Raw genomic sequence first — 26,062 nt, 5'->3', positions numbered from 1 at the left:
CGGTCTTTGTGTAGGCACATGCACAAAATAATGTTAATTTTTGTTAACAGGCTCAGAATTGATAGTGTGATACTAATTAATGAAGGAAGAGCACTTAGCTTTTGCTCGACGGCTGCCCAACCGTTTCACTTTGCAGTTTTCTCAGGGGCTGTGCCTCTTCAAATATCCACAAAACTTAAAAAAACCCAAATGGGAATATCCCCAATCAAAATATCCCCAAACACAAATCAAAAAAAGTGGGTAGCACTTCAAACTTTCTATAGTACTCCAACAAGTGAGGGAAATAATGATATATTATATAAATATATATATATGTAGCCTAAGTGCAATAGTTAAAGCTACGGTGCTCTGGAATACCAGTGCTCCAGGCTTAACAAATTGTAGCCGGACTATTTTTCAATCCCCGCTGTGCACCATCATAAGGCCTACATAAGTGCACAAATGATAATTATAAAGTGATACAAAAATCAATTAAATTTTCACAAAGAAACATGAAATGGTAGTCCTGCCAACGTTTAAGGATTAAGGCTTAAAAACCAGCGAGGTTGATATTTTTCAACAGGCCGGTTTTTCAGCACGCTATATGGTTTGCTGTGAATTCAAAAAGTAAGCTAGCTTTAAAGAAAAGAGTAAAGTTAGTAAAATTTGGGCCGATGTATAGACATATCCACCTTGATATTTGGGTGTTTGAGGTGTTGTGGTGAAATCAGCTAGATATTATTCAAGCTTGTTCTCTGTGAGTTCGAAATTGGTTTTTGAACAACTTAGATTTTCCCGTTTGATGGATTGGCTTATTTTACTAAACACACACCTAATGGTTAGTGAGGTGAGCTGAGAACCTGGGGAACAGGCTTCAGTTTCCACTGTAGCTCTTTGTGACCCTGGTCAAGTCACTTACCGTATTTTCGCGGATATAACGCGCGCGTTATACGTGATTTTACGTACCGCGCATACCCCTCGCGCGGTATATGCCTGAGCGCGGTATACAAAAGTTTTTAAACATAGTTCCCACCCCGCCCGACGCCCGATTCACCCCCCCAGCAGGACCGCTCGCACCCCCACCCCGAACGACCGCTCGCACGCGCTCCCACCCGCACCCGCATCCACGATCGGAGCAAGAGGGAGCCCAAGCCCTCTTGCCCGGCCGACTCCCCGACGTCCGATACATCCCCCCCCCCCCCCTGGCAGGACCACTCGCACCCTCACCCCGAAGGACCGCCGACTCCCCAACAATATCGGGCCAGGAGGGAGCTCAAACCCTCCTGGCCACGGCGACCCCCTAACCCCACCCCGCACTACATTACGGGCAGGAGGGATCCCAGGCCCTCCTGCCCTCGACGCAAACCCCCTCCCCCCAACGACCGCCCCCCCCCAAGAACCTCCGCCCGTCCCCCAGCCGACCCGCGACCCCCCTGGCCGACCCCCACGACACCCCCACCCGCCTTCCCCGTACTTTGTGTAGTTGGGCCAGAAGGGAGCCCAAACCCTCCTGGCCACGGCGACCCCCTAACCCCACCCCGCACTACATTACGGGCAGGAGGGATCCCAGGCCCTCCTGCCCTCGACGCAAACCCCCTCCCTCCAACGACCGCCCCCCCCCCAAGAACCTCCGACCGACCCGCGACCCCCCTGGCCGACCCCCCCACCCCCCTTCCCCGTACCTTTGGAAGTTGGCCGGACAGACGGGAGCCAAACCCGCCTGTCCGGCAGGCAGCCAACGAAGGAATGAGGCCGGATTGGCCCATCCGTCCTAAAGCTCCGCCTACTGGTGGGGCCTAAGGCGCGTGGGCCAATCAGAATAGGCCCTGGAGCCTTAGGTCCCACCTGGGGGCGCGGCCTGAGACACATGGTCGGGTTTGGCCCATGTGCCTCAGGCCGCGCCCCCAGGTGGGACCTAAGGCTCCAGGGCCTATTCTGATTGGCCCACGCGCCTTAGGCCCCACCAGTAGGCGGAGCTTTAGGACGGATGGGCCAATCCGGCCTCATTCCTTCGTTGGCTGCCTGCCGGACAGGCGGGTTTGGCTCCCGTCTGTCCGGCCAACTTCCAAAGGTACGGGGAAGGGGGGTGGGGGGTCGGCCAGGGGGGTCGCGGGTCGGTCGGAGGTTCTTGGGGGGGGCGGTCGTTGGAGGGAGGGGGGTTTGCGTCGAGGGCAGGAGGGCCTGGGATCCCTCCTGCCCGTAATGTAGTGCGGGGTGGGGTTAGGGGGTCGCCGTGGCCAGGAGGGTTTGGGCTCCCTTCTGGCCCAACTACACAAAGTACGGGGAAGGCGGGTGGGGGTGTCGTGGGGGTCGGCCAGGGGGGTCGCGGGTCGGCTGGGGGATGGGCGGAGGTTCTTGGGGGGGGGCGGTCGTTGGGGGGAGGGGGTTTGCGTCGAGGGCAGGAGGGCCTGGGATCCCTCCTGCCCGTAATGTAGTGCGGGGTGGGGTTAGGGGGTCGCCGTGGCCAGGAGGATTTGGGCTCCCTCCTGGCCCAATATTGTCGGGGAGTCGGCGGTCCTTCGGGGTGGGGGTGCGAGTGGTCCTGCCGAGGGGGGAGAAGAATCGGACGTCGAGGGGGGGCATCAGGCTTTCAGGATGGGGACAGGACTTCAAGGGGGGACAGGCAGATCTTCAAGGGGGACAGGCAGACCTTCAAGGGGGGACAGGCAGACCTTCAAGGGGGGACAGGCAGACCTTCAAGGGGGGACAGGACTTCAAGGGGGACAGGCACGGAGAGGCGGGGCAGTGCACCGAAAGTCAGGGCGGGTGAACGGTGAGTCGGGGCAACCAGAGGAGAGTCGGGGCAGTGCACCGAAAGTCAGGGTGAGTCGGGGCAACCAGAGGAGAGTCGGGGCAGTGCACCGAAAGTCAGGGTGAGTCGGGGCAACCAGATGAGAGTCGGGGAGGGCGAAAGGAGAGTCGGGGTGGCCAGAGGAGAGTCGGGCAGCATGCGCGTTATATGCCTGAGCGCGGTATAGAAAAGTTTTTGTACATATCATCGTGATTTCTGCGCGCTATACCCCTGTGCGCGTTTTACAATGGTGCGCGTTATATCCGCGAAAATACGGTAATCCTCCATGCCCAATACAAAAATTTAGATTATGAGCCGAGCCGTGGTCTATCAAATCCGTGACCCTTTACCCTTCAGCCTGTTTGGGTCTGGCTATCCCTGATTGATGACACTTTGACAGTTGGCCTGGAGCCACTCAGTGGTACAACTGTTTATACATAATCTTAAAGAAACTTGAGACCTCTGTGTTTACAAGCTCTTCGGATTTGTATGTAAAGTTAGCTTGAACGGATTTAACATAGTAGATAAAGCTAAAAATACATAGACTGCATAAACACGTGGAGGGGCATAATCAAAAACACATCTAAGTCCCTTTTTAGTCTAAGGCACCAAAAGTAGGCAGCAGGGAAATGTCCATTCTCGAAAAAAACGTGTTTTTTTTTCGAGAATGGCCTACCTTTACGTTCAGGCGTTTAATCGCCCATAAAGATGGCAATTCTTATGTTCTTAAGTTTTCACACAGAACAGAAATGTTTGTTAAACAATTCAGCCTTATCTTTATCAGCTTCTACATATTCCTGCTCTTCACCTTTGAGTCTCATAGTGCCACTTTTGTACTTCCTGCTATCTCTAATATATCTAAAAAAAAAAAGTTTTGTCTTCCCATTTTACTGCGTTGGCTATTTTTTTCTTCCCTTTGCATCTTTGCTTTTCTGACTACTCAACAAGCCTCTTTTTAACTTTTCCAGATATTTTTGCCTGTCTTCCGCTTTCTGTAACTTTTGTATTTTTTGAAAGCTAACCTCTTATTCTTTACCTTCTCAGCTACTACTTTTGAGAACCAAAGCGGCCTTCTTTTCCTCTTACTTTTACGTACTTTCCTTACTTTCTCTAGACCCTACCTGCTCTTCTATCAACCCATCTCCTTCCTCCCTTTCCCTACCCATTGCCTTGACTTTCTTTCAGCTCTAGCTATTCTTGACCCACTCCAATCAGGTTTTCACCCCCTGCACTCTATGGAAGCTGCCCTTGCTAAAATCTCTAATGATCTGTTCCTGGCCAGATCCAAAGGCCTCTACTCTATCCTCCTCGATCTCTCCACTGTTTTTGACACTGTAGACCCCCACCAGGTGAGGAGTAGCCTAGTGGTAGAGCTGCTACCATAGTACCCTGAGGTTATGGGATCGATCCCAATGCTGCTTCTTGTGATCCTGGGCAAGACACTTAATCTTCCATTGCCCCAGGTACAAAATAAGTACCTGTATATATGTAAGCCGCTTTGAATATGTAACCACAAAAAGGCAGTATACAAGTCTCATCCGCTTTCCCCTTACCTTCTCCTCGATATGCTGTCCTCACTTGGATTTCAGTGCTCTGTTCTTTCTTGGTTCTATTCATATCTTTCATCTTGTACCTTTAGGGCCGGATTCTGCAACCAGCGCCCAAGTCAGTGGCCGCCTTAAAAGCATCCGCTGATCGCCTATCAATCAGTCCAGGGTGCCGGTTACAGAATCGCTCCCGGAAAACCCAGGGCTACATTTCAGCCACTTATCTTTGCCTTTAGACCGCAGCAGCCGATCGCAGCAGGGGGATTCCCCCTCCCCCATCAACTGAGCTGCAGGGATTCCCCAAAGTCGCGATTCTGTAACTGGTGCCCAAGTTCTGGATGCTGGTTACAGATTCGCGGCTTTAGAGAGTCCCTTCCGCTCAGCTGATAGGGTAGCGGGGGGAATTCTCCTGCCACGATCAGCTACTGTGGTCTAGGCAAAGATTCACAGCTAAAATGTAGACTAGGGTTGCCCGGGCTTACATTTCAGCCACCTATCGTGGTGTGATTCACGGCTGGGTAGCCACTTTAGATTGCCTAACGCCACTTCAGGTGTTGGCCACGCTTACTTTGGCGTTCCATGGCCTAAATCAGCTACCTAGCTGCAATTCCAGCAGCCATTTTAGACACCTTTTATTTAGGCGTCTGTAGGCACTTCAACCCTGCCGTTTCTAATCATTGGCAGAGTGCCTACTGATGCCTAAATTTAGGCGCTAGTTATAGAATTTGCCCCTTAGTGTATGCAGTGATGGATTCTCCTCCAATGCTATCCCACTATCAGTTGGTATACCCCAAGGCTCTGTCCTGGGATCTCTTCTTTTCTCAGGGTCATCTTTGACTCCTTTCCCTCTCTCTTTTTCACAAATCCAAAAGACCACCATAACCTGTCATTTCTCTCTATAATATCACAGAAATCCAACCCTTATCCACACCCTTAGCACCTCTCACCTAGACTACTGCAACTTGCATCTCACAGGTCTCCCATATAACCATCTCTGTCCCTTTCAATCCATTAAAAATTCTGCCGCACGACTTATATTCCACCAGAGTCACTATACTCACATCACCCCTCTCCTCGAGTCACTTCATTGGCTCTCTATTCATTTCCACATACAGATCAACCTCCTCTTATTGACTTACAAGTGTATTCAGTCTACAGCTCTTCAGAATCTCTTCTCTCTTATCTCTCCCTTCACTCCTTCATGCAAACTCTGTTCATCGGTCATGCCCATCTTATCTGTCTGAGTAATTACATCAAGCTCCTTCCTTGGCAGTATTCAAATCCAGGCTAAAATACCACTTCTTCAAAGTTGATTATAACTCCTAACCCCATTTGCTTGAAAAATACCCATGCCTGCCTAATCTAATCCAATTAATCTAATACACAACTTATTAATCACACTATACCAGAAAGGTTCAAGGCGAGGCTGTAAAATCTGCGGGAAAATACAAAAACAATCAATAATTAAAATATTATCATAACATGAATATTACAACAAGTCATATAAAAAGTTTTTGAATTTTTACAAAACCTTGAGTAATTGATATCAGTCCTAATGTAAACAGGAAATTCCGTAACCCCTCTACTTGTCCTGTTTGTTGATTAGATTGTAAACTCTATTGAGCAGGGACTGTCTCTCAAATGTTTTAATGTATAGTGCTGCATATGTCTAGCAATGCTATAAAAATTCTTCTATGCTACTCCTTGCAAGAAGAAAGAAATAGAGATGAGTATAAATTTGAATGGAATTTTGTACTCGATTAATCCTCTATAATAAAACCCTAAGCGTGCATGCACACTTAGGGTTTTGTGATCCCTGACAGTGTGTTGTGTCCTTCCGTGGCCATATTCTATTTACGGCGCGCAGCACCTTGAGGCTTGTGCCGGTGCAGGAACAGCTGGAGGGTGTCGTGCGGGTGCTTAGAGGTGTCCCATACTGGTAAACATTCTCAAATGCTCAGGGAAGTGGAGGGGGAGAGGGAAAGGGTGCTGCTTTGGAGGGAGGGGTGTGCTGGGGGCAGACAGCAATCATGCTTTGCTCTGGGGGGGGAGACAGAAGGGGGCCACGGACAGACAGTCGGGCATGGCACAACAGAAAAATACAGGTAGGCAGGAGGCCAGGGAGAGAGACAGAGAGACACACAGAAAGACCAGGGAGAGAGACCAAGGAGAGAGAAAAAGAAAAAAAAACAGACAGAAAGACAGTGGCCAAGGAGAAAGAAAGAAAGAAAGACAGACAGACACATCTATTCTAGCACCCATTAATGTAATGAGCTTAAAGACTAGTCCTACTATAATAATTCTAGAGGTTATTTTAGATCAAAATCTCCCAATGAATTCAAATACAGATACTTTAGTAAGGAAAAGTTTCTAGATGTTTTAGAAATGATGGACAATTAGAGCAAATTTTAATGTTTGTTCTTTTAAACTGTTGGTACAGTCATTAATTCTAAATATTTTGAATTACTGTAATAAGTTTACTTAGCGGGTTGTCAGAAGAATCTTCATAGACTCCGCATCATACAAACACAGCAGTCTGATTAATTTCCAATCTGAAAAAAATCAGATCATGTCACACCTTATTACCAAAGACTACATTGGTTCTCAGTTGAGGTTGGTTGTATATGCTATAAAGTCTTACATGGTTTAGCACCTGATTATCTTGTGGATCATTTTTTATTCATTAATTCACAATACCCAAGACATAATTTGCTTTTCCATCGGTAAAGGGTCATTTATATAAGCTATTTTCAACGACTCCTATCTTTTCAGGCAGCTTCTTGTGATAGAGAGTTTGTAAATCTGTTAGCTCTGTCTCTTACAAGCAGTTCAGGAAATTACTGAAAACCTACTTATTTTGTCATTTCTAGGTCATTTGTTTTTATTGTCACAGTTTCAATTGTCTTTGTAAACTGCTTAGAACTCCTAAGGTACTAAAAACATAAACATTGCCTCCGCTGGGTCAGACCCAAGGTCCATCGTGCCTAGCAGTCCGCTCACGCGGCGGCCCAATAGGTCCAGGACCTGCACAGTACTCTTCTATCTATACCCTTCTATCCCCTTTTCTAGTAGGAAAATGTCCAATCCTTTCTTGAACCCCAATACCGTACTCTGCCCTATTACGTCCTCTGGAAGCGCATTAATTTTTATGTTATGTAATTGTGTGTGTGTCTGAAGTCATGTAGGGCCTCTTTTACAAAGCCACACTAGCGGCTGCCCTGCGCTAACGGCCCCGAAGCCCAAAGAGATTTAAAGGGCTTCGGGGCTGTTGCCAAACAGCAGCCGCTAGAGTGGCTTTGTAAAAGAGGCAGTTAGAGATATCTACATGTGAAAAAAGTGGTATTTATGTAACAGGAAGAAAAAATAATAAGTTGAAAGCACTTACTGAGGAGAAACAGGATGATACTAAAATCTGCAATAGAGTAGATACCCATAATGGTGTGAATAACATGAGGAAGAACCTAGCGAGCTAAGATTTAATGCTAAGAAATGTAAGGTCATGCATTTGGGCTGTGAAAACCTGAGGGAACGGTACAGTTTAGGGGGTGAAGGACTGCTGGGCACGATGGACCTGTGGTCTGACGCAGCAGAGGCACTTCTTATGTTCTTAACATCTACCACGCATGGCATTGTAGCACACTGTTCCGTTTAGGGCTCCTTTTATCAAGGTGCGCGTCGGACATTTCATCACACACTAACCCCCGCGGCAAGCCAAAATACTAACGCCTCGTCAATGGAGGCATTTACGACTAGCGCAGCAGGCGGTTTAATGCGTGGTATTTCACGCGTTTAAACCTCTACCACACCTTGATAAAAGGAGCCCTTAGTAAAAGGAGCCCTATGTGTATTTCTCTTTTTTTTTTTTTTTTTTTGTGAAAATTACAGGGGTTGATATTCAAAGCGATTTAACCAGGCAGAAATGACTACTGGCTGGTTAAATCACTTGATCAGATCAGGGCTATCCATTGATATTCAGTGTTGCTTAACCATTAGTACCACTGAATATCACCACAGACTGCTAAACTCAAACCCAGTTATTTTGTGGATGATCTGGGAGTGCAGTTGGCAATTATGCCGTTAAATGCTGATTATGCACCTAAGTTTAGCAGGTCCAATCAGACGGCATAAAAGTCAGTTCTGTCTTTATGCAGTGTTGCTTAGGTGGTTAAATGCTGAATATCGTACTAAACCACATATGAGATAACTGGCCACCTAAACCCAGATATTCAATGCTGGTGCCTGGACATGGCCTGGTATTAAATATCCAGGATTAACGCCAGCAGCAGCTAAAAAAAAAAAGCTCACTGCCACTGGCTGAATATCAACCCCTACAATATATTTAGAAATCTTTGCGTGCTTACTTTTGCACCTGGGGATCTCCACCGTGCAGAGAGCAATTGTGCTAATCCTTGTGGTGTCTAACATTACCTCAGACTTTCAGGAAAAAGTTGTTTCGCTCTGCTCCTTAGCTGGTGCCTAATGTATGTGCTGGATTTTTTTTTTTTTTTTTAAATCTGCACATTCATGAATAAGCCTTCAAATACACATGTGATTTGCAAAATTGGTGCTTGCAAGTGTAAAACCCTGAGTGGGGCTGCTCTTTTTCTGCACATGTAATTATAAACTGGATGCTCTGGCTGTACTTGCTGCCTAATAATATGTTCACTCCTGCATATCCTTATATGTATTTTATAAAATGCTGCAAATTCTGCAGAATCTTCTGTAAAATGCTAGGGGAAATGTCATCATCCTGACCTCTATAGCCTATTTCCCACTTAGAATCCCTATATATATATATATATATATATACAGTGGTGCCTCGCATAAAGAACGCCTCGCACAGCGAACGCTGCACACAACGAACTTCATGTCATGATTCATACAACGAACTTCGTTTCACACAACGAAGTCGCCCGGGCTTCCACGATCGCTGCCGATGTATTGCATCCTTCCGCGCAGGCACTGCAGGCAGTTGTTAGTCACTGCGCTTAACGCGTTTCACATAACGAACTTTTCGCATAACAAACTTGCTCCTGGAACGAATTAAGTTCGTTGTGTGAGGCACCACTGTATCTCATTACTTGGGGGGGGACATATGGTGATCTGATTTTGAAGCTCTAGAACCCTGTTCTTCAATGCAAGGCCTGCGAGCCAATGGTGGCCATCGGGGACCTCTTGGGTGGCCTACACAGTTTTTCTCAGGGCAGGTGTTGGGGAGTGTTATACTGTGTGTAGAATCTGACATCTTAGGGTTTCGTTTGTATATAAATTAGTACTTTTAATTTGTGGATCTGTATTTGAAAAGGACTTTTTTTTTCTCATTTTCTGCATGTGTGACTGAGGACATGTGTTCTGGTGGGAATGGAAGTTGAGGAACTTTGGTTGGTGCCATGGCCCCAAGTAGGAAGATATTTGTCGGCTCTCCTTCAGTTCTTTTGGACTCAAAAGGCCTCCAACTTAAAAATTAGTGAAGACCACTGCCCTAGGGTGTCCTCTTAGTATTCTACTCAAAATTGTTCTGTTAGGAATCAAAATTGAATAGCTTTATGTACTATGGGGGCAGTTTTATGTGCTATAAAGGAGTGCACTTAGCACCAGCTCTCTGACAGCTTAAAGGCACACCTAAGCCATTAAAGGGCATGCACCATTTGCAGACTACTAGCTTAGGATGGATCTCTTGCCTAATTTTGGGTGCCAACATTTTTGCCTGCCAAAACTTAATCCAAATTTCTTTATTCTTTGATATACCATTTATCAAACAGGTACCTAAGCGATTTACAATGGGAAACGTCTAAAAATTAAAATATAAGAATTGCCGCTGCTGGGTCAGACCAGTGGTCCATCGTGCCCAGCAGTCAGCTTACGCAGCGGCCCTTAGGTCAAAGACCAGTGCCCTATTTGAATCTAGCCTTATCTGCGTATGTTCTGGTCCAGCAGGAACTTATCTAACCTTTTCTTGAATCCCTGTAGGGTGCTTTCCCCTATAACAGCCTCTGGAAGAATGTTCCAGATTTCTACCACTCTCTGGGTGAAGAGAAGCTTCCTTATGTTTGTACGGAATCTATCCCCTTTTAACTTTAGCGAGTGCCCTCTCATACTCTCCACTTTGGAGAGAGTGAACAATCTCTCTTTCTCTACTAAGTCAATTCCCTTCAATATCGTCAATGTTTTCGATCATGTCACATCTCAGTCTCCTCCATTCAAGGGAGAAGAGGCCCATTTTCTCTAGCCTCTCATTGTATGGCAACTCCTCCTGTCCCAGATATAAGAGGGATATAAGACATACTGACATACTGGAAACAAAGGGAAAGAACTCAAGGCAGCCATTCAGGAAGCTGCTCAGAGCTGGGCAGCAGCATACAGCTGAACCACCAGAACTTGTGGCAGCAACAGGCTCAGCAGCGGGGCAGGAGCGTGGAAAGTTTGCTCCTGTCCGCTACACCTCTGGACCACCAGGAATTCCAGGTATGTGGGTCATACTAAAGGCACGGAGGCATGGTGGATATCAGCAGAGAGGAGGTACAAAGGACAGGCAGGGAGGGGGGACAGGGTGCAGAGCCTGGCGGCCCAGCGGAGGCCTGTAACAAGTCTGGGAGGGAGGCAGGTGGGCGTTGGCCTGAATATAAGCCAAGACCCTCATTCTTGGGCCCAAAAATCTCAGCTTATATTCGAGTATATATGGTACATATTTGAATATTCAAGCCTCTTTTCAAACATCTCTCAGCGCAATCCCTATATTATTTTTGTCTCTTTCCTCTGGACTGCTTCATCTTCTTACATCCTTAGCAAGGTATGCCCTCCAGAACTGAACACAATATTCCAAGTGGGGCCTCACCAATGACTTGTACAGGGGCTTCAACACTTCTCTTGTTCTGCTGGCGATTCCTCTCTCAATGCAGCCCAGTATACTTCTGGCTACGGCCACCGTTTTTGTCACATTGTTTTGCAGACTTGAGATCCTCAGTTACTATCACGCCAAGGTCCCTCTCCTTGTCCATACATATCAGCTTCTCACCCCCAAGCATAATATACAGCTCCTTTGTATTTTTACTCCCCAAGTGCATCACACTGTGCTTCTTTGTATTAAATTTTAACTGCCAGACATTAGACTATTCCCCCAACATTCGCAGATCTCTCTCATGTTTTCTATTCCCTTCGGCGTGCCTACTTTGTTGCAAATCTTCGTGTCATCAGCAAAAGGAGACACTTTTCCTTCTAATCCATCAGAAATATCACTCACAAATAGTCATGCACTCTTAAAAAAGCATTCCTATGCTGCCTAAAAGGGATATTGGAGGATTGGTTCCAGGTCCTTAGACTCTCCTCTTGGTGCTCCACCCAAGACTGTCCCTAAACATAAATAAAGGAGAAATACAATTAAAAACAAGTTTTGCCTTTTATGTTTAAAAGTGTAATGTGTGCTGCCTTTTGGGTCATTTAATGCTTGATGCCAGTTCCTTAGGTCCTCTCCTCGGTGCCACACCCGAAAGTGTGGCTTAAGAATTGTAATTATAGGGAAAACAAAATGAAAATAAGTTTTGTTTTTCATACTTAACAAAGTGTAGTTATGCTGCTGTTCAGGTCAGTGGAGGTCAGGAGCAATGAATGTGTATTTGTACCTGCATTTTTGTTACCTATCAGGTTTGACTGGTTCTTCCACTAGTTCATCTGATATAAATTTGGCTCGTAAAAATTAATGTATAAATGCAGCATTCCTCTTGGATACTAGGGCCTCCCAGATACAATTTGAGTCTTACTTACTATGAGCTCCCCCTGGAGCAAAATAGCAGACCATGAACGCCTTAAAATAGGCTCCTTTTGAGGACATGTCCAGGGGTTCGGACGGCTTTTCAAAACCCGGCCCGTGAGAAAATACCAAATGTCTACTAGAGCTGGCCCGCCGGATATGTCAGTGTAGGACAGCTATACTATCTTCACGATGTGTGTCAGTTGATTTTAGACTTTTCACTTTTATTTATTTATTATTTTGAATCTGGTTTTAATTCTTGTGATCATTGATTTCTTTATTGTCCAACCTTTTTATTCAGATCTTTGGGCGGTTTTATTTGTGCCACTTTTTTCTTATGATTATGGTAGTGACTACGGCACTTGTCTTGTGTCCCCCTCCCCTTTTAAATTGCTGGTGTTTTTCGAGCCGGTTTTAATTTCGGTTTGTTCAGCTCAGAGTGCTACAACATCATCTCTAATAGGCAAGAGCCAACATGGCTTTTTATTTTAAGTTATCTTAAGTCCCCATAAAATGTTAGCTGATGGTTTTTATGTTTTCTATAATCTATTCCTTCTTCAAAAAAGAGAAAATCTAATTTTCTAGAAATATACTAAAAATATAAATATAAATATTTAATTAATAGTGCTCAGTGAAAGCCATTCTAAACTTCAAGGCATGAAGAGCACGGGACTCTACCAGTTCTGGCTTAAATCCATCATAGCACTCCTCCCTTCCTACCACTATAACTTTTAAAGACTCAAAAAGCTGAAACTAGAGCTTTAAATATAAATAAATAGAGGAGTACTTATCTCTGCTGGTTTGCTTTTTTTGTCATGAAGCCCTGGCTTCTGCTTCAAGTCCAATCAAGTACTACTCAGTGTTCCCCAATCACTCTCAAAAATTTCCACACGAAGAAACAAAAAAACAAAAGTCCAAAAAAATATAAGAAAAAATCACAATCCATAAGACAAAATCCATATGATATCCTGTTAATTGTTCAACTTCCCCAACTTTTTTCACGCTCTGCAGCAGAGACTTTTTATTTATGCATTTTTTAACCTTTCCGCATACAAGGTTTTGTTATTACAGGGTGTTTATTTTTCACTATTTATATTATATATTTTTTGTTGGGTTTTAATTTATTATGTGCTCACAATGCTTCTTTGGCCACTTTTATGTTTACACTCTTTTAGTTTCTTTTTCCAAACCTTGTTCTTAAACTTCCTCAATTGTAGACAATTTTTTAAATAAATATCAAGGTTGGCCCGCGACTTTGTCCAAGTTTTTAATTTTGGCCCACTGTGTATTTGAGTTTGACACCCTTGATTTAAACCAAGGACGTTCAGCAGATTGGCCACAGGAGCACAGGTAGCAGATGTTGGAAATCAGCAGGGCTGAGGTTTGGCACACCTTGCAGGATGTGAGATGGGAGGAGTGAGGGTATCTAGATCAAAGGAGAGAATTGTGTTATAGGAGAAGGCAGCTTCGTTGACAGACTTGAATGACATAGTAGTTGAAGGGAAGGATGATACAGTGGTGGAGAGTGTGCCAGGGTTAATAGCCTGAAGGTTCCTTAACATATTAGTAGTGATTGGCCGGGATTGGGGAGGAAGGAGATGAATTTTAACCGTTCACATATGATAGTCATAGAGGGGAAGAGTTGAGGTACAGAAATTGGTGGTAGAACAGTTTGAGGAGAAAACAAAGTCAAGGCAGTGGCCATCTTTGTGTGTACGGTTGGTGGAGCACAGCTGGAGATTTTATAAGGATGTTAGGGTGAGAAATCTGGAAGTGTAGGAGTCAGAGAGGTCATTGGCATGGATGTTGAAGTCACTAAGGATGAGGGAAGGAGATAAGGGCTCAAGAAAGAAAGAGAGCCAGGAGTCAAAGTCAGTGTGGAAGGAAGAGAGGGACTTATCAGGGAGTTAGTAAACGACTGCTACTCGAGTGGCAGAGGAGTAAATAGATGAAGTGGACTTCAAAGGAGGGAAAACAATGAGATTAAGGTGGGAGAAGGGGTTGATACCTACAAGATGGCGAGATTAACAGCCCAATACCACCTCCATAACCAACTGGATGAGGTGTATGTGAAAAAACGTAGCCTCCATCATACAGGGTGGCAGCTGAAACAGAGTCTCCATATACTGTTAGTGCCAGTATATGGAGAGTTCAAGAAATAAAGTCATGGATGAAGGTAAGCTTATTGGAGACTGAGCGGGCATTCCACAGGGCACATGAGAAGGGGACAGTGATCAGCTTAGCGGCCCCCTTTTTTGGCACTTATACCTGTTTTGACTTGGTCTAAGTCAAAACATACAAGTGCTCACTAGGCAACCTGCCTAAATCTTTGGTTATACCTGCTGTACGGCTATGTCTAGGTCGGCCCACCTCCCGCCCCCTCCCGCCCTTTCCCCACCTCTAAAAATGCCTCTTTTTGCTCTATGCATTTAGAGGCAGGGGAAAGGCCTAAGCTGGTTTTAGATACATCTAAAACCAGCTTTGGTTATGAGTACTTGGACAATCAGGCTTTTTGATCATCCAAGTACCCATTTAGGCCATTTTTTAGATGTTTTTTTTGTTTTGATTATGAGCCCCACAGTATTCCACCAGGTTATATATTCTACCATCGATACATCCTTTCAATGTTTTAAGATAATTTTAATGGCCAAATTAAGCAGTATTCATAATAATTTTGATTGGTCCTCAAATATTGGTTGCCTAAGCCCAAGATGGCCCAATGCCATAACTTCTAATGTTAATGGTTCTTTGATTTTCAACAAGTTACAGATTGTATCCCCAACTTTTAGCCAATAATCACGTATATTATCACAGTAATATAGTGAATGGACTGAGGTGCCAACTTCCTTTAAACATGACCAACATTTATTTGATTTATCACTTTTAATTTTTGATAATTTATATGGTGTCCAAATAGCTTTGTGAAACATAAAAAATATGGATTGTTTAACTGCAGCTGATTGAAACGATTTATGAATTCCAACATTGCTCAGAAACATCCTTTTTAATATCAAATTGCCATGTAGATTCCGTTCCTTTGGGATGAGAAAAAGCATTTGCCTGCATTATTTTGTTCCACTTGGAAGCATCCCCTTTTTTAATAATAATTTTATTTTTATATACCGCCCTACCACATAGTTCTGGGTGGTTCACATACATTAAAAATTGTACAATCAATGAGAAAAATGTGATTTGCTAAAATACATTAAAATCCAATAAAATGTGCTAGCTATAAAATCAATGTACATTTACCTATCAGAATTCTAAAACATCAATTTATAAATTTGTCAAATAAATCAGCTTTTAGTAGTTTCCTAAAAGACATATATGAGTGTGCCTGAAAAATAATGGTACTTAACCATATATTCATTTTACCTGCCTGGAAACTGAGCAATTTATCAAAAAATCTCTTGTCTGCCTGCATTATTTTGTACCACTTGGAAGCAGCCCCTTTTTTAGATGATAATATTCACATGAAGGACGACAGGCTCGGAGTGGTACAACATAGTGGCTTACACCTCCTGTGTATTTGTAAAGATGGATTGCAGTTGCACAGTTTGGCTGTTATATTGCACAGTGGCCCTTTTTATATGGCAACCTGTGGTATCTCAGTACTACAGCTGTGTAACGCCATCAGGAAGTGGCATTCCTCTACAGATGCTTGATTAAGATTTAATATCGCCTCATAATTCCTGCGAAAGGATGAGGGTGTTGCATTCACTTTGCAAGGCCGAGCTTCAAAGTGCAGGAAATGCCATTTTTGATTTTTTACTATTTCTTCATTTCCTTTCTCTGTTGTGGAAGTGGAACGTGGCCAACAAGCTGAGTATATAATCAAAGATTTCATTAAGGAGGGGCGTTCTCAGAGTGGGACGGGTTGCTTTAATCACAAGGCGTGTTATTTTAGCACAGGGCCCCATTTTCTGCAATGAAGACCCTGTGCTAAAATAGCATGACATGTGGTAAAATAACCCATCTTAATAGCAGCCCAAGTTCATAATGTCCCTCCTAAAGCTCTTGGAGGATTCCTAGTTGGAGACAAGTGGAGAGAGAGGCTAGTTAAAAGGGTGCTATTTTTATTAGCCTTTCAAGGCAAAAAAAAATTCTGTAGAAGAATGAGAGATGTTGAAAAACTGAAAGAGCTCATTAGCCCTCTGTGCTTTCTAGGATGTACGCAGGGAAAAACAATTCAGTCTATTTTGGTTCATTTCGAGTATTCATTTTAATAACAAAAATTTTAACATGCAGAAATCAACTTTTCCAAATGTTAATTCATAGGTTAAAATGGTTAAATTGATCTTGCATGCACTAAATTTTTTAAGGCATACTTTAAAAAAAAATGTGCATCCCTATTGCTTACAGACAGGATGACCTTTGGCTCTTAGGTTCAGATCTTTTAAGCAGCTGTTTCCTGCAGTTACCTTATCATGACTATAGTCATTTCCAAGAATAGGACCCAAAAAGGACTGAGTATAAAATATTGCTAGTAACTATTATGAGCAGGAAGAAGTTATACCATGTGTCCAAAGTATTCAGCTGATATATTTTTTATTTCGGTGTTAATTTGTGTTAATATGTTGAGTTTACAGTAGCTGATTGACCTGGCATTCTTACACAACTCTACTTTTTACAGTGGTAGTAAATATAAGGATGCAGTAAGTGAAGGGATGGAAAAATCAAAAGAAAGGAAATGGGGAGAAGGGGGTATATGAGAGGAAGGACAGTGACCTCCAGGTTGGACTGGATATTGTTGTTTGCCCCCTGTTGTAAACATTTTGGATTTTGTTGCCAACTGTCAGCTCATCTACCGGTGTATCAACTGCAGGAAATCTGCTTCCTGTCTGTATTCCCAATTTGTGATATACGGTAATTATCTGGCATGAGCTTTTTAAATTAGAAATAAGTTTATGAGAGTTGAAGTAACATAATGTGCCCAGTAGTGGGCCATTGTCACAGTAGAGTTAACTAAGGTGATAAAGGGGATGGAACACCTCTCGTATGAGGAAAGACTAAAACAGTTAGGGCTCTTCAGCTTGGAAAAGAGACGGCTGAGGGGAGATATGATTGAAGTCTACAAAATCCTGAGTGGAGTAGAACGGGTACAAGTGGATTGGATTTTCACTCCGTCAAAAATGGCAAAACTAGGGGACACTTGATGAAGTTACAAGGAAATAGTTTTAAAACCAACAGGAGGATCAGCAGTTCTTTTGGAATGTCTGTTTCTTTGGGGATGGGGTGGATTTGGGGGGGGTTCAGTTTGGGTGGATTGTTTGTACTTGGGAGGGGGCAGAGTGGGGGGTTGGAGGTTTATTTCCAAAACTTGTCTTGTTGTACTATTGGGTTTTTTCTCTCAACTTTGTTGTACATTTGCTGTGTTTTGTGTGTTTGCTGATGGTGCAACAATAAAACATGATTTACACTAAAACCAACAGAATACTTAAGCTTTGGAACGCATTGCCAGAGGTTGCGGTAAGAGTGGAAAGTGTAGCTGGTTTTAAGAAGGGTTTGGACAATTTCCTGGGGGGAAAGGTCCATAGTCTGTTATTGAGAAAGACATGGGGAAAGCCACTGCTTGCCCTGGATCGGTAGCATGGAATGTTGCTACTCTTTGAGGATTCCACATGGAATGTTGCTATTCTTTGGCGTTTAGGAATCTTGTTTATTCTTTGATATTCTGGAATGTTGCTATTTGACATGGGTACACAAGCGCACACTTTAAGCAGCAGTTGCTAATTAATCTGCTAGCTTTTGCTCTAGGTGTGCAAAAAGTACATGGAAAATAACACATGACGCAAATTTTATTAAAATAGTTATTTCGTTTATGAATTGTCATAATAGACCTCAAAAGGTTATTTTTGCGTCATCTGGGAAATCTTTACAGACGCCAAAATGATGGCCTTTCTGAGAATTCGTTGCTCCTCAATATGTACCTTTTGTCCTGCATCACATCATTACTTGTCAGCCAATCCATTAACAGAGGCTGTCTTTAAATTTGGACAAAGAACTTCCTTTACATGTTTTTCAAACTCAAAACAAAGTTTTTAAAGTCATATTTTTGTTTACATTAATTTCTGAATATGCATAAACATATAGCCAAAGAAACCTTTAAATCTAAACCTGCTTATCTGTTTCAAGAGAGCCTGCATTTCAAAGTATTGAAAAAATCTTGTCCCTATCAGCACATGAAAAAAGGAGGAGAGGCTGTTCCTCCTCCTGCTCTGTTCTTTACAAGAATTGACAGTTTCAAATTTCACACAAACTCAGAAACCCCAGATGTTGCCTCCCAGGCTCCCTTTAAGTTTCTGTAGGTTGCAAATATATAAAATATGTTTTTCAAAACCCATTCTCATGTTTAGTATACCTTCACACATCATTCCTATCATTCATTCATTCGGGGCCCCTTTCATCCACAACACAATATATTACATTCATATTTAATACATATTATACTCCATTTTGGAAAATGGAGGCTAATATGTTCTTCCTAACCGGCCTAAGCACATCTGTTATCAATTAGAACCACGAGGCTCAAAGCGGGAAAAACCTGAACAAAGAGAACAAAACAGATAGAGAGAGAGAGAGAAAGAAACATGGAGGCAGTTTCATACCTCTAGAAATGTGTCCTGATTTCTCTTATGGCCAATCAGACCTTAGACTTAGTGGGGATGGGTGGACGTGCTATGCCTAAGGCCTGATTGGTCCAGGCTTCTAGAGCCTGGGCCAATCAGGCCTTAGGCTTCGGCGGGATGGTCCGGGAAGGGGCAGGCCCGCCTCATTTCGACGAGGCGGGCCTACCAGCTGGACGGGCAAGAACCGTCTGGCCTGAAGAACAGGTTAGTTTGGAGGTTTGGGGGTTGTTAGCGATCCATATTGTCGGGGGGGGGCATCTTCTGGCAGGAGGGTTTGGGCACCCTCCTGCCAGCGATCGGTAGTGTCGGGGTGGGAGGGAGATCGGTAATGTCGGGGGGGGGCGGTTGGTAGTGTCGGGGAGGGCGGTCGGTAGTGTCGGAGGGGGGGCATCCGATTGGACAGGCCGCGGCCCGCTATACTTATAGCGGCAGAGAGATCCCTTGCCGCAATAAGTATAGCGGCTGCGTCTACTTACAATGTAGACCAGCATTTTGCTGGCCTACATTTTAAGGTTTCTTCCTCTACTAGGGAGACGCGTAGGGCCACCTAGGTTCGCCTAAGGCCCTTAGGCGAGCTTAGGCGTCTTGCAGGTCTCCCTAAGCTCCCGGAGGCGCCTTCAGGCCTGCCTAGGGAGCATTTTTTTTTTTAAAACGTGCATCCCAATTGGCTGATTAGACAGCTGTAGGACGCCTACAGCTGCCTAAAATCGGGACGCACTTTTGGAGAATCAGGGCCCTAGTGCTTCCATCTGATCTGCTTCTTTTTTCTTTTTTTTAATCTCCTGAGGGCAAGACAATTTTGATATACCGCCATTTTTAACAAAAAGTCAAATCAAAGCGGTGTACAGTAAATAAAAACAGTGGGCAATATTTAAAAACATAACAAGAGGAAAGTACACAAACAAATTAACCAAACTAGACACAAAAGGGCAGGAAAGGTTTACAATATCTCAAGGGAAAAACAAGCAGGATAGGAACAAGAGGGTAGGATACAGAAAGAATGAGAAAAGGAAAAATAAAGATAAGCGTAAGATAGTGACTGCCTGATCACAAGTAATAAGAAAAAGTTACAAGGAAATGAACTACCTAGTCAGAATTATGAGAAAATATTGCAGAGATAAAGACTCCCTAGTCTCGAGTCATGGCAAGAGTTGCGACATGACAAGCTATTAGGAACTAGGTTCAAATGCCATTTTTAAATACTAAGGGCTCCTTTTACAAAGCCACGTTATCGGCTTTATCGCAAGCGACTTTTAATCACGCGCTAACCCCCGCGCAAGCCGGAAAACTACCGCCTGCTCAAGAGGAGGCGGTAGCGGCTAGCACGGCCGGCAGTTTAGCGCGTGCTATTACGCGCGTTAAACCGCTAACTCGCCTTCGTAAAAGGAGCCCTAAGTCTTCAAGTGAGACTTAAATGACTTAAGAAATTTTTCTGTTCGCCGATATAACAATCATGGGATCACAGACACAAAAATATTCGGACGCACTGTCATACATCATGGTTTCAGTAGTGTTCCACCTCCTCCTGATTCGTAGACACCTCATATTCCATGCACATATCTTCAATTTATAATAGGATCTTAAGTCACTGGTTACCAAACTGTGGATCATAACTTTAAATGGTATCGCAAAATTCTCATTGGGAGAAAAAAAAAAAAATGTAAGCAGCAACATTTTATTTTATGTTGTTTGGATAATAGCCAAATAATTTTCTTGTTCATTTTGCTCCCTTGCAGACAGCGGATGCGTCAGTCTGCGATGTACGAGCTGTGCCAGGGGATGCAGCAGATCAGCGTGGAGTTTGGCCGCTTGCAGCTTAGCTTTGAAGAGTATTCTGTAATGAAAGTTTTACTGCTATTAGGCACAAGTAAGTTATTTATTCTGGTCAGGTACTCACTAAATTCATTTGCCAGTGTTTTGGTTTTTTTTTTTATTTGAAATTTTATTGAGTTTTAATGAAATACAAAAAGGAAAAAGGTGTACAAGGGTCATAAGAACAATCAAGGACAACCATATAAAGGCAATATCAAAGAAATCAGGGATTAATGATAATACAGTACGATGGTCAAGCATGTCCAATTATGTTACACAAAAAGGGAAGGTAAAAGAGGTAGCAAGAGAAGACAAGGGGGGTGAGGGAAAGAAAAGTAAAAGAAGGGAGAGAAAAGAGTAAAAAGGGAGGGGAGGAGAGGCTAAACAAAGGAAAGAAAGGGGAAGGAAAGGGTAGAAAACAAGAAAGAAAATCCCTCAGAGGTCAAGAAAAGAAAAGAAGGAGAGAAAGAGAAGAAGAGAAAGCTAGAAGAGAGAATCAAAGAAGGTTAAGATAGTCTATGAAGGCAGACCATTTTAGACGAGCCTTGGAAGACATGGGTGTATAAGTGGAAATCAACATTTCACGTTTATGTTGAAGAAGCACTGACTGAAACCAAAAATGGATTATGAAGGGGACTGCCTTTATTTACATACAGCTATGGTGAGTTGGCTGCAGCTGATTACGAACTGACTCAGCAGAACAGCCAGGGCTATTGTTTTCATTGGTTTGTGTCTTTGCTGTTGCACTGCTGAGGAGAATCAGGTTAAGGCTGGAGAGCGTACTGTGTTTTTCTGTTAAGTGTATCTTTTGGATTATTAAATTGAGCTTAATAGTTTGTTTGTCAATTTGTCATCTTGGTTCAATAAAGAAACCTTTGGGGGGGAAAAAAAAGGTCTTGTAGAAGAATAAAAAAATAATTTCTATAAGTGGCTAGTATGTCGGATCCAATGTGATTTCCAGGGACATCTTGAGATATTGGGTGGAGCCCATCAGTAGCAAACGCAGTTGTAATCGCTACAACTGCTGCAGTTTAACTCTTGACCCTGACAGGGAGGAAACTGAACCTGCCCGCGGATGGGGCTGCAAGGGTTTAAGAACAGAATAATGGCTGTTAAACTGTAAGAAAATGAAAGAGGTGGAATATGCTGAGGGATGATAAGGGGAGATGAAGGAGGAAAATAATATACAAGAGGAGGATGAGGAAGAGAAAAAATAAAAGAATCTGGGTATAATGGGGGGCAATGCAGTTTGCCCCAACAATGTAGAATTCTATTATACAAGAGTAAAAAAAAGAAAAAAGTGTTTCCCTAAAACGTTGGTGCTTAAAAGTCACTGATAAAAGCAGCTAAGCCAATAGACCAAAACAGAATGACGGCACTGGTCACAAAATTACCCCATTCATCAAAATAAATAATAATTAAAGCGAAACGTACCCTCAGTGTGAGGAGGTAAGCTTAAGGAGATGGCAAGGAAGTCGCCACGCCAACGCTTATCTAGATGGCTAAATCAGTGAGTCCACAAACTCACTCTATAGCAGGGGGTCTCAAAGTCCCTCCTTGAGGGTCACAATCCAGTCAGGTTTTCAGGATTTCCCCAATGAATATGCATGAGATCTATGTGCATGCACTGCTTTCAATGCATATTCATTGGGGAAATCCTGAAAACCCGACTGGATTGCGTCCCTCGAGGAGGGACTTTGACACCCCTGCCCTGGAGGAAGTGCCTATGTTGACTAACACTAGAGCAGGGGTCTCAAAGTCCCTCCTCGAGGGCCACAATCCAGACGGGTTTTCAGGATTTCCTCAATGAATATGCATAATGAGATAGATCTATGTGCATGCACTGCTTTCAATGCATATTCATTGGGGAAATCCTGAAAATCCGACTGGATTGCGGCCCTCAAGGAGGGACTTTGAGATCCCTGCTCTATAGCCACACACCATCATAGAGTACGTGTGTGGCAGGGTAAAGCCCCACCACACACGCTCGTATCTAGTCCCCACAGAGTGCCAATGAGGTGTGCAGGTTTCCCAAAATAAAGTCTTTTTTTTTTTCCTTTTTCCACTTTCAAAACCAAAAGATTCATTTTCCTTGGAATTCTTTTATGCAGTGAAGCTGGCAGCAAAATCCCCTTTGCTGCTTCCAACACAGTCCAAGCTTCAAATATCTCCCACAGTTCAGAATTTCAATATTCTTCATTCAAAAACAGCAAACTTATTTTACAGCTTTTGTCCCCTGGGCTGCTGCTTTACCACAGTCCAAGCAGCCTTTGCAAATAGGCCAAAGTTTGCTTCTTCTTGCCCATAGGCAACTCCAGGCAGTGCTCCTGCCTGCTCCTAATTCTCAGACTGCAGCTAAAATCCACAGTCAAATTAAGGACACTCTTCCATGCCTAGCTCCAAAGAGCTCTCTAACTGTACTGCCCTGACTCTCTCTAGCTGGGCCAGTAGGTGTGGGAACAAGCTCCACCCAATTACAGAAAAATGGACCCTGTACACCTCCCGTGTTCCCAATTAATTAGTGTCTCAGGACAGCGACAAACTTTGGGCATTTGAAACAGCCTTGGTTTTAAACCTGGCTTCCTCTGCAGTAATACTGAGCTTTCCTTCCCCCATTGCACTAAAGCTCATATACACTCCTGTCCCCACACTCGGACAAATCTCCATTTCAAATCCCGTAGTAACAGGATCCTTGTTTCACCTTTAAATAGGAAGGTTTCTTATTTAAATCAGGTTTATTCACACATGCTTTCATCACACATTCCTTCCTCTGGTTTACAACTGTAATCCATGTCATAGTCTAAAGTATTATAATCAAAACCTTGTTCATTCACCTTTATAGGAGCTATTTCTCTGCCATGTGGCTCTCCTCCACTCTGTAAAAGCTCTCGTTTCTCACAGCCAGACTGCACAAGCTTCCCTTCAGAATCCTCCCCCTTCCAAGCTAACCTTGCTTTGGGAAATGGATTCCTGTCTTGCCTGGAAGTTGCTGACTGAAGTATCCCACGAGGTAGAAGTACTGGAATGGAAACTTTCTCAGTGTTTCATAAGGTGCCTGGCAGAGCTCGCAGCTTTGCAGCTCTATGTTGCCATTTTACCTGCTCCTCTGGCTCTTCCTGTTCCTGCCAGTCCTCCTCCTAGCTCTCAGCTATGGAAGCTTTATTCTTCCCAGATTCTATCCCTGCTTGATGCAGTCAGCCCTGCTGACTCCTTCCCTTTCTTTAACCCTCTGTGTGTCAGCGTGTAAAGCTGCAGGTTTGTTTTTACTTCTGCAGTTTTGAATAAGGAATAATAGGGTAAAATGAAGGAATTCTGAGCTGCTTCTGCACTCTGTCCTATTCTCTGCCTTTCTGGTGTGTGAGCTGTCTGCATGCCATACCTTACAGTTTGCTTTCTTGTTCTGGGAATAGGCACTGGCTTGCCAGGAATAGGGTTAGCAGCAGAGTCTCTGAATGAGACAGGGACTTGCCTGTCACAGTGTGCATAAATGAAATGTGAAAATTTAATTTAAATAGTGCAAATTAACTATTTTAAATTTAGGACTCCTTTTATAAAGGTGCTCTAGCGTTTTTAGCGCACACACAAGATTAGCATGCGCTATAGCATGCTGTCATAGGATAGGCCCTGCGACTGAGCCGGGTAGTGAAAAGACACCTATGGCTAGGGCTAGGCAGGGGAAACTACTCTCCCAAAGAGATAAAACACTACCCACACCACCTCAGCCCAGAACTACAGCCAGAGCAAGGAAGTACCTATTTGTTTTTGCCGGAATTAGAGAAGGGAGAACAATTGGTAAGGGGAACTAAAGGTACTCAGGATATTGTTCCTAGGGGGAGGATGCACCACACATCTCCTAACATTAATGGGGGACACAATTCCATGCAACACCAGGAACATTCCAGTCCTCAATTTAGGCAGGAACAAGTCACACCTGTTGCTCATTATCCTGAGGCTTATAGGGACCAGCAGCAGTGCTCAGAAAGGAGGCAGCCACTGAACCAACCCACACTGGAGAGGAAACTGAATGGAGACAGGAGACCAGTTCCAAGGACACGCAGCAGCATACCTCAGCCTAACACCCAGGTCAGATCTAACTTTATGGAAGCTGAAATGTAGATAAATTCAGGAGGGAAGCTTCAGATAATGAAGACTTTTTAGACCATTAAGAGGCCATGGACTTTAAAGAGGGAAATGTTGATTCTGACCAATGGGATATGGAAACCGATGGGGTTTAATGGAAGTTAGGCTGAGACTTTGACAAACAGCGAACCTGAGAAGTTGAATGGTCTTGCTAGTTTTGATTGTACTAGTTAAGGGGCTGGCTGGCTCTGTAACCTTAAGGCAAAAGAAAGGTTACCGAAAGCCTTATCGGCTTGTGAGGGTTCCTGGCATTCCCTTTGGGCAAGAACCGCAGAGTTTCTAGGCTGTGGCAATTAGCACTACCCAGCCTTGGCAGTAGTTTGGAGACTTTTTTCCTTTTGGGTTTTTTTTTTCCTAGACTGGATTGTGGGTCCTAGTTGGGGGGGACCACAGCCAACGGTCATTGTGGGAGGAGGTCCCTTCAGCCCTGAGCTCTGCATTCAAGGAGTTCAGAGACCAGATCCAGTCTAAAGCTGCCAGAAGTGATTGCCAGCCAGAGACTGTATCAAACTGCATGAAGGTATTTTGAAAGTAGTTTGGAATCTATGGATTATTGCACTGAGATAAAGAAGAGTCATTTTTGGACTATAACTGGGAAAATACAAGTTTTTCTTTTTGTTGAACTGTGAATGCAATTGTGGGTTTTGAAAGCTGAAGGTCCTATTAAAATAAATAATTTTGTATTGGAAGCAAAACTGGGTGTTTTTTACTTGATCCACTAACTCCAATTAGTATTGATAATCCGCTCGGTCAGCACCTTGTGCTCTGGGCTCTTTCAGCCACTCCGGCTTGGGCGCGGCCACGCCTGGTGATACACGGTGACAGCGCGCAAACTGAAAAATTAAAAGGAGGCGGTAGCGGCTAGCGCGCGCTAAAACCACTAGCGTATCTTTGTAAAAGATTGATTTATGAAGCAATTTAGTGATAAAAATATTTAAACAGTGAGGTGCTCTGAAGCGGTCCCAGCCTCCTTTGCATATAGCATAGTAAATTTTGAAAAAAAAGCACTTAGCTTGTTTCTCCAAACAGTTTAGCGCTCTGGTGATTGAAGTTACTCCGTTAAACAGTAGACCTCATTGAGTGGTTCGACCAGGCATGGTTCCAGGGACACAGGAACCAACGCTAAACCAAAGCAGAAGCAAGATGCCGCCAGATTTGAATCAGCTGTCAAGCAGAATACAACTGCGAGGCCAGTGGGAGGAGCAACCAGAGTGCAGTGCCACAAGCTTAAGAGCAGAAAAGTGATGTCACTGATTGATGATAGAAAAAAAAAACCTCCCATCAATAAACTGAAAAGAGAGAGTTATAACAATGTCACAGAACTGAAACCTAACAGTCACAGAAGATATAAGACTCCACTAGCTCCACTAGTGTCTCATTGGGAGCAATTTGGGCATTCTTTGATAGATATCAAATG

At 43.8% G+C, this 26,062-nt stretch overlaps 1 protein-coding gene across 6 annotated transcripts in view; it reads left to right on the top strand.

The window, feature by feature from the left end:
- NR3C2 (nuclear receptor subfamily 3 group C member 2) overlaps positions 1–26,062 on the top strand; it is a 545,520-nt gene that overhangs the window by 442,075 nt on the left and 77,383 nt on the right. For all 6 annotated transcript variants that reach the window (XM_033940500.1, XM_033940480.1, XM_033940464.1 and 3 more), the window contains one exon: positions 20,430–20,560. In XM_033940500.1, coding sequence (XP_033796391.1) covers positions 20,430–20,560 — 131 coding nt within the window. The remainder of the gene's footprint in view (positions 1–20,429; positions 20,561–26,062) is intronic.

Source organism: Geotrypetes seraphini, chromosome 1, assembly GCF_902459505.1.
Source record: "Geotrypetes seraphini chromosome 1, aGeoSer1.1, whole genome shotgun sequence".
Taxonomy (NCBI): Eukaryota; Metazoa; Chordata; class Amphibia; order Gymnophiona; family Dermophiidae; genus Geotrypetes; species Geotrypetes seraphini.
Note: the sequence above shows the minus strand (reverse complement) of the source record. Positions and strands in the feature narration are given on the sequence as shown.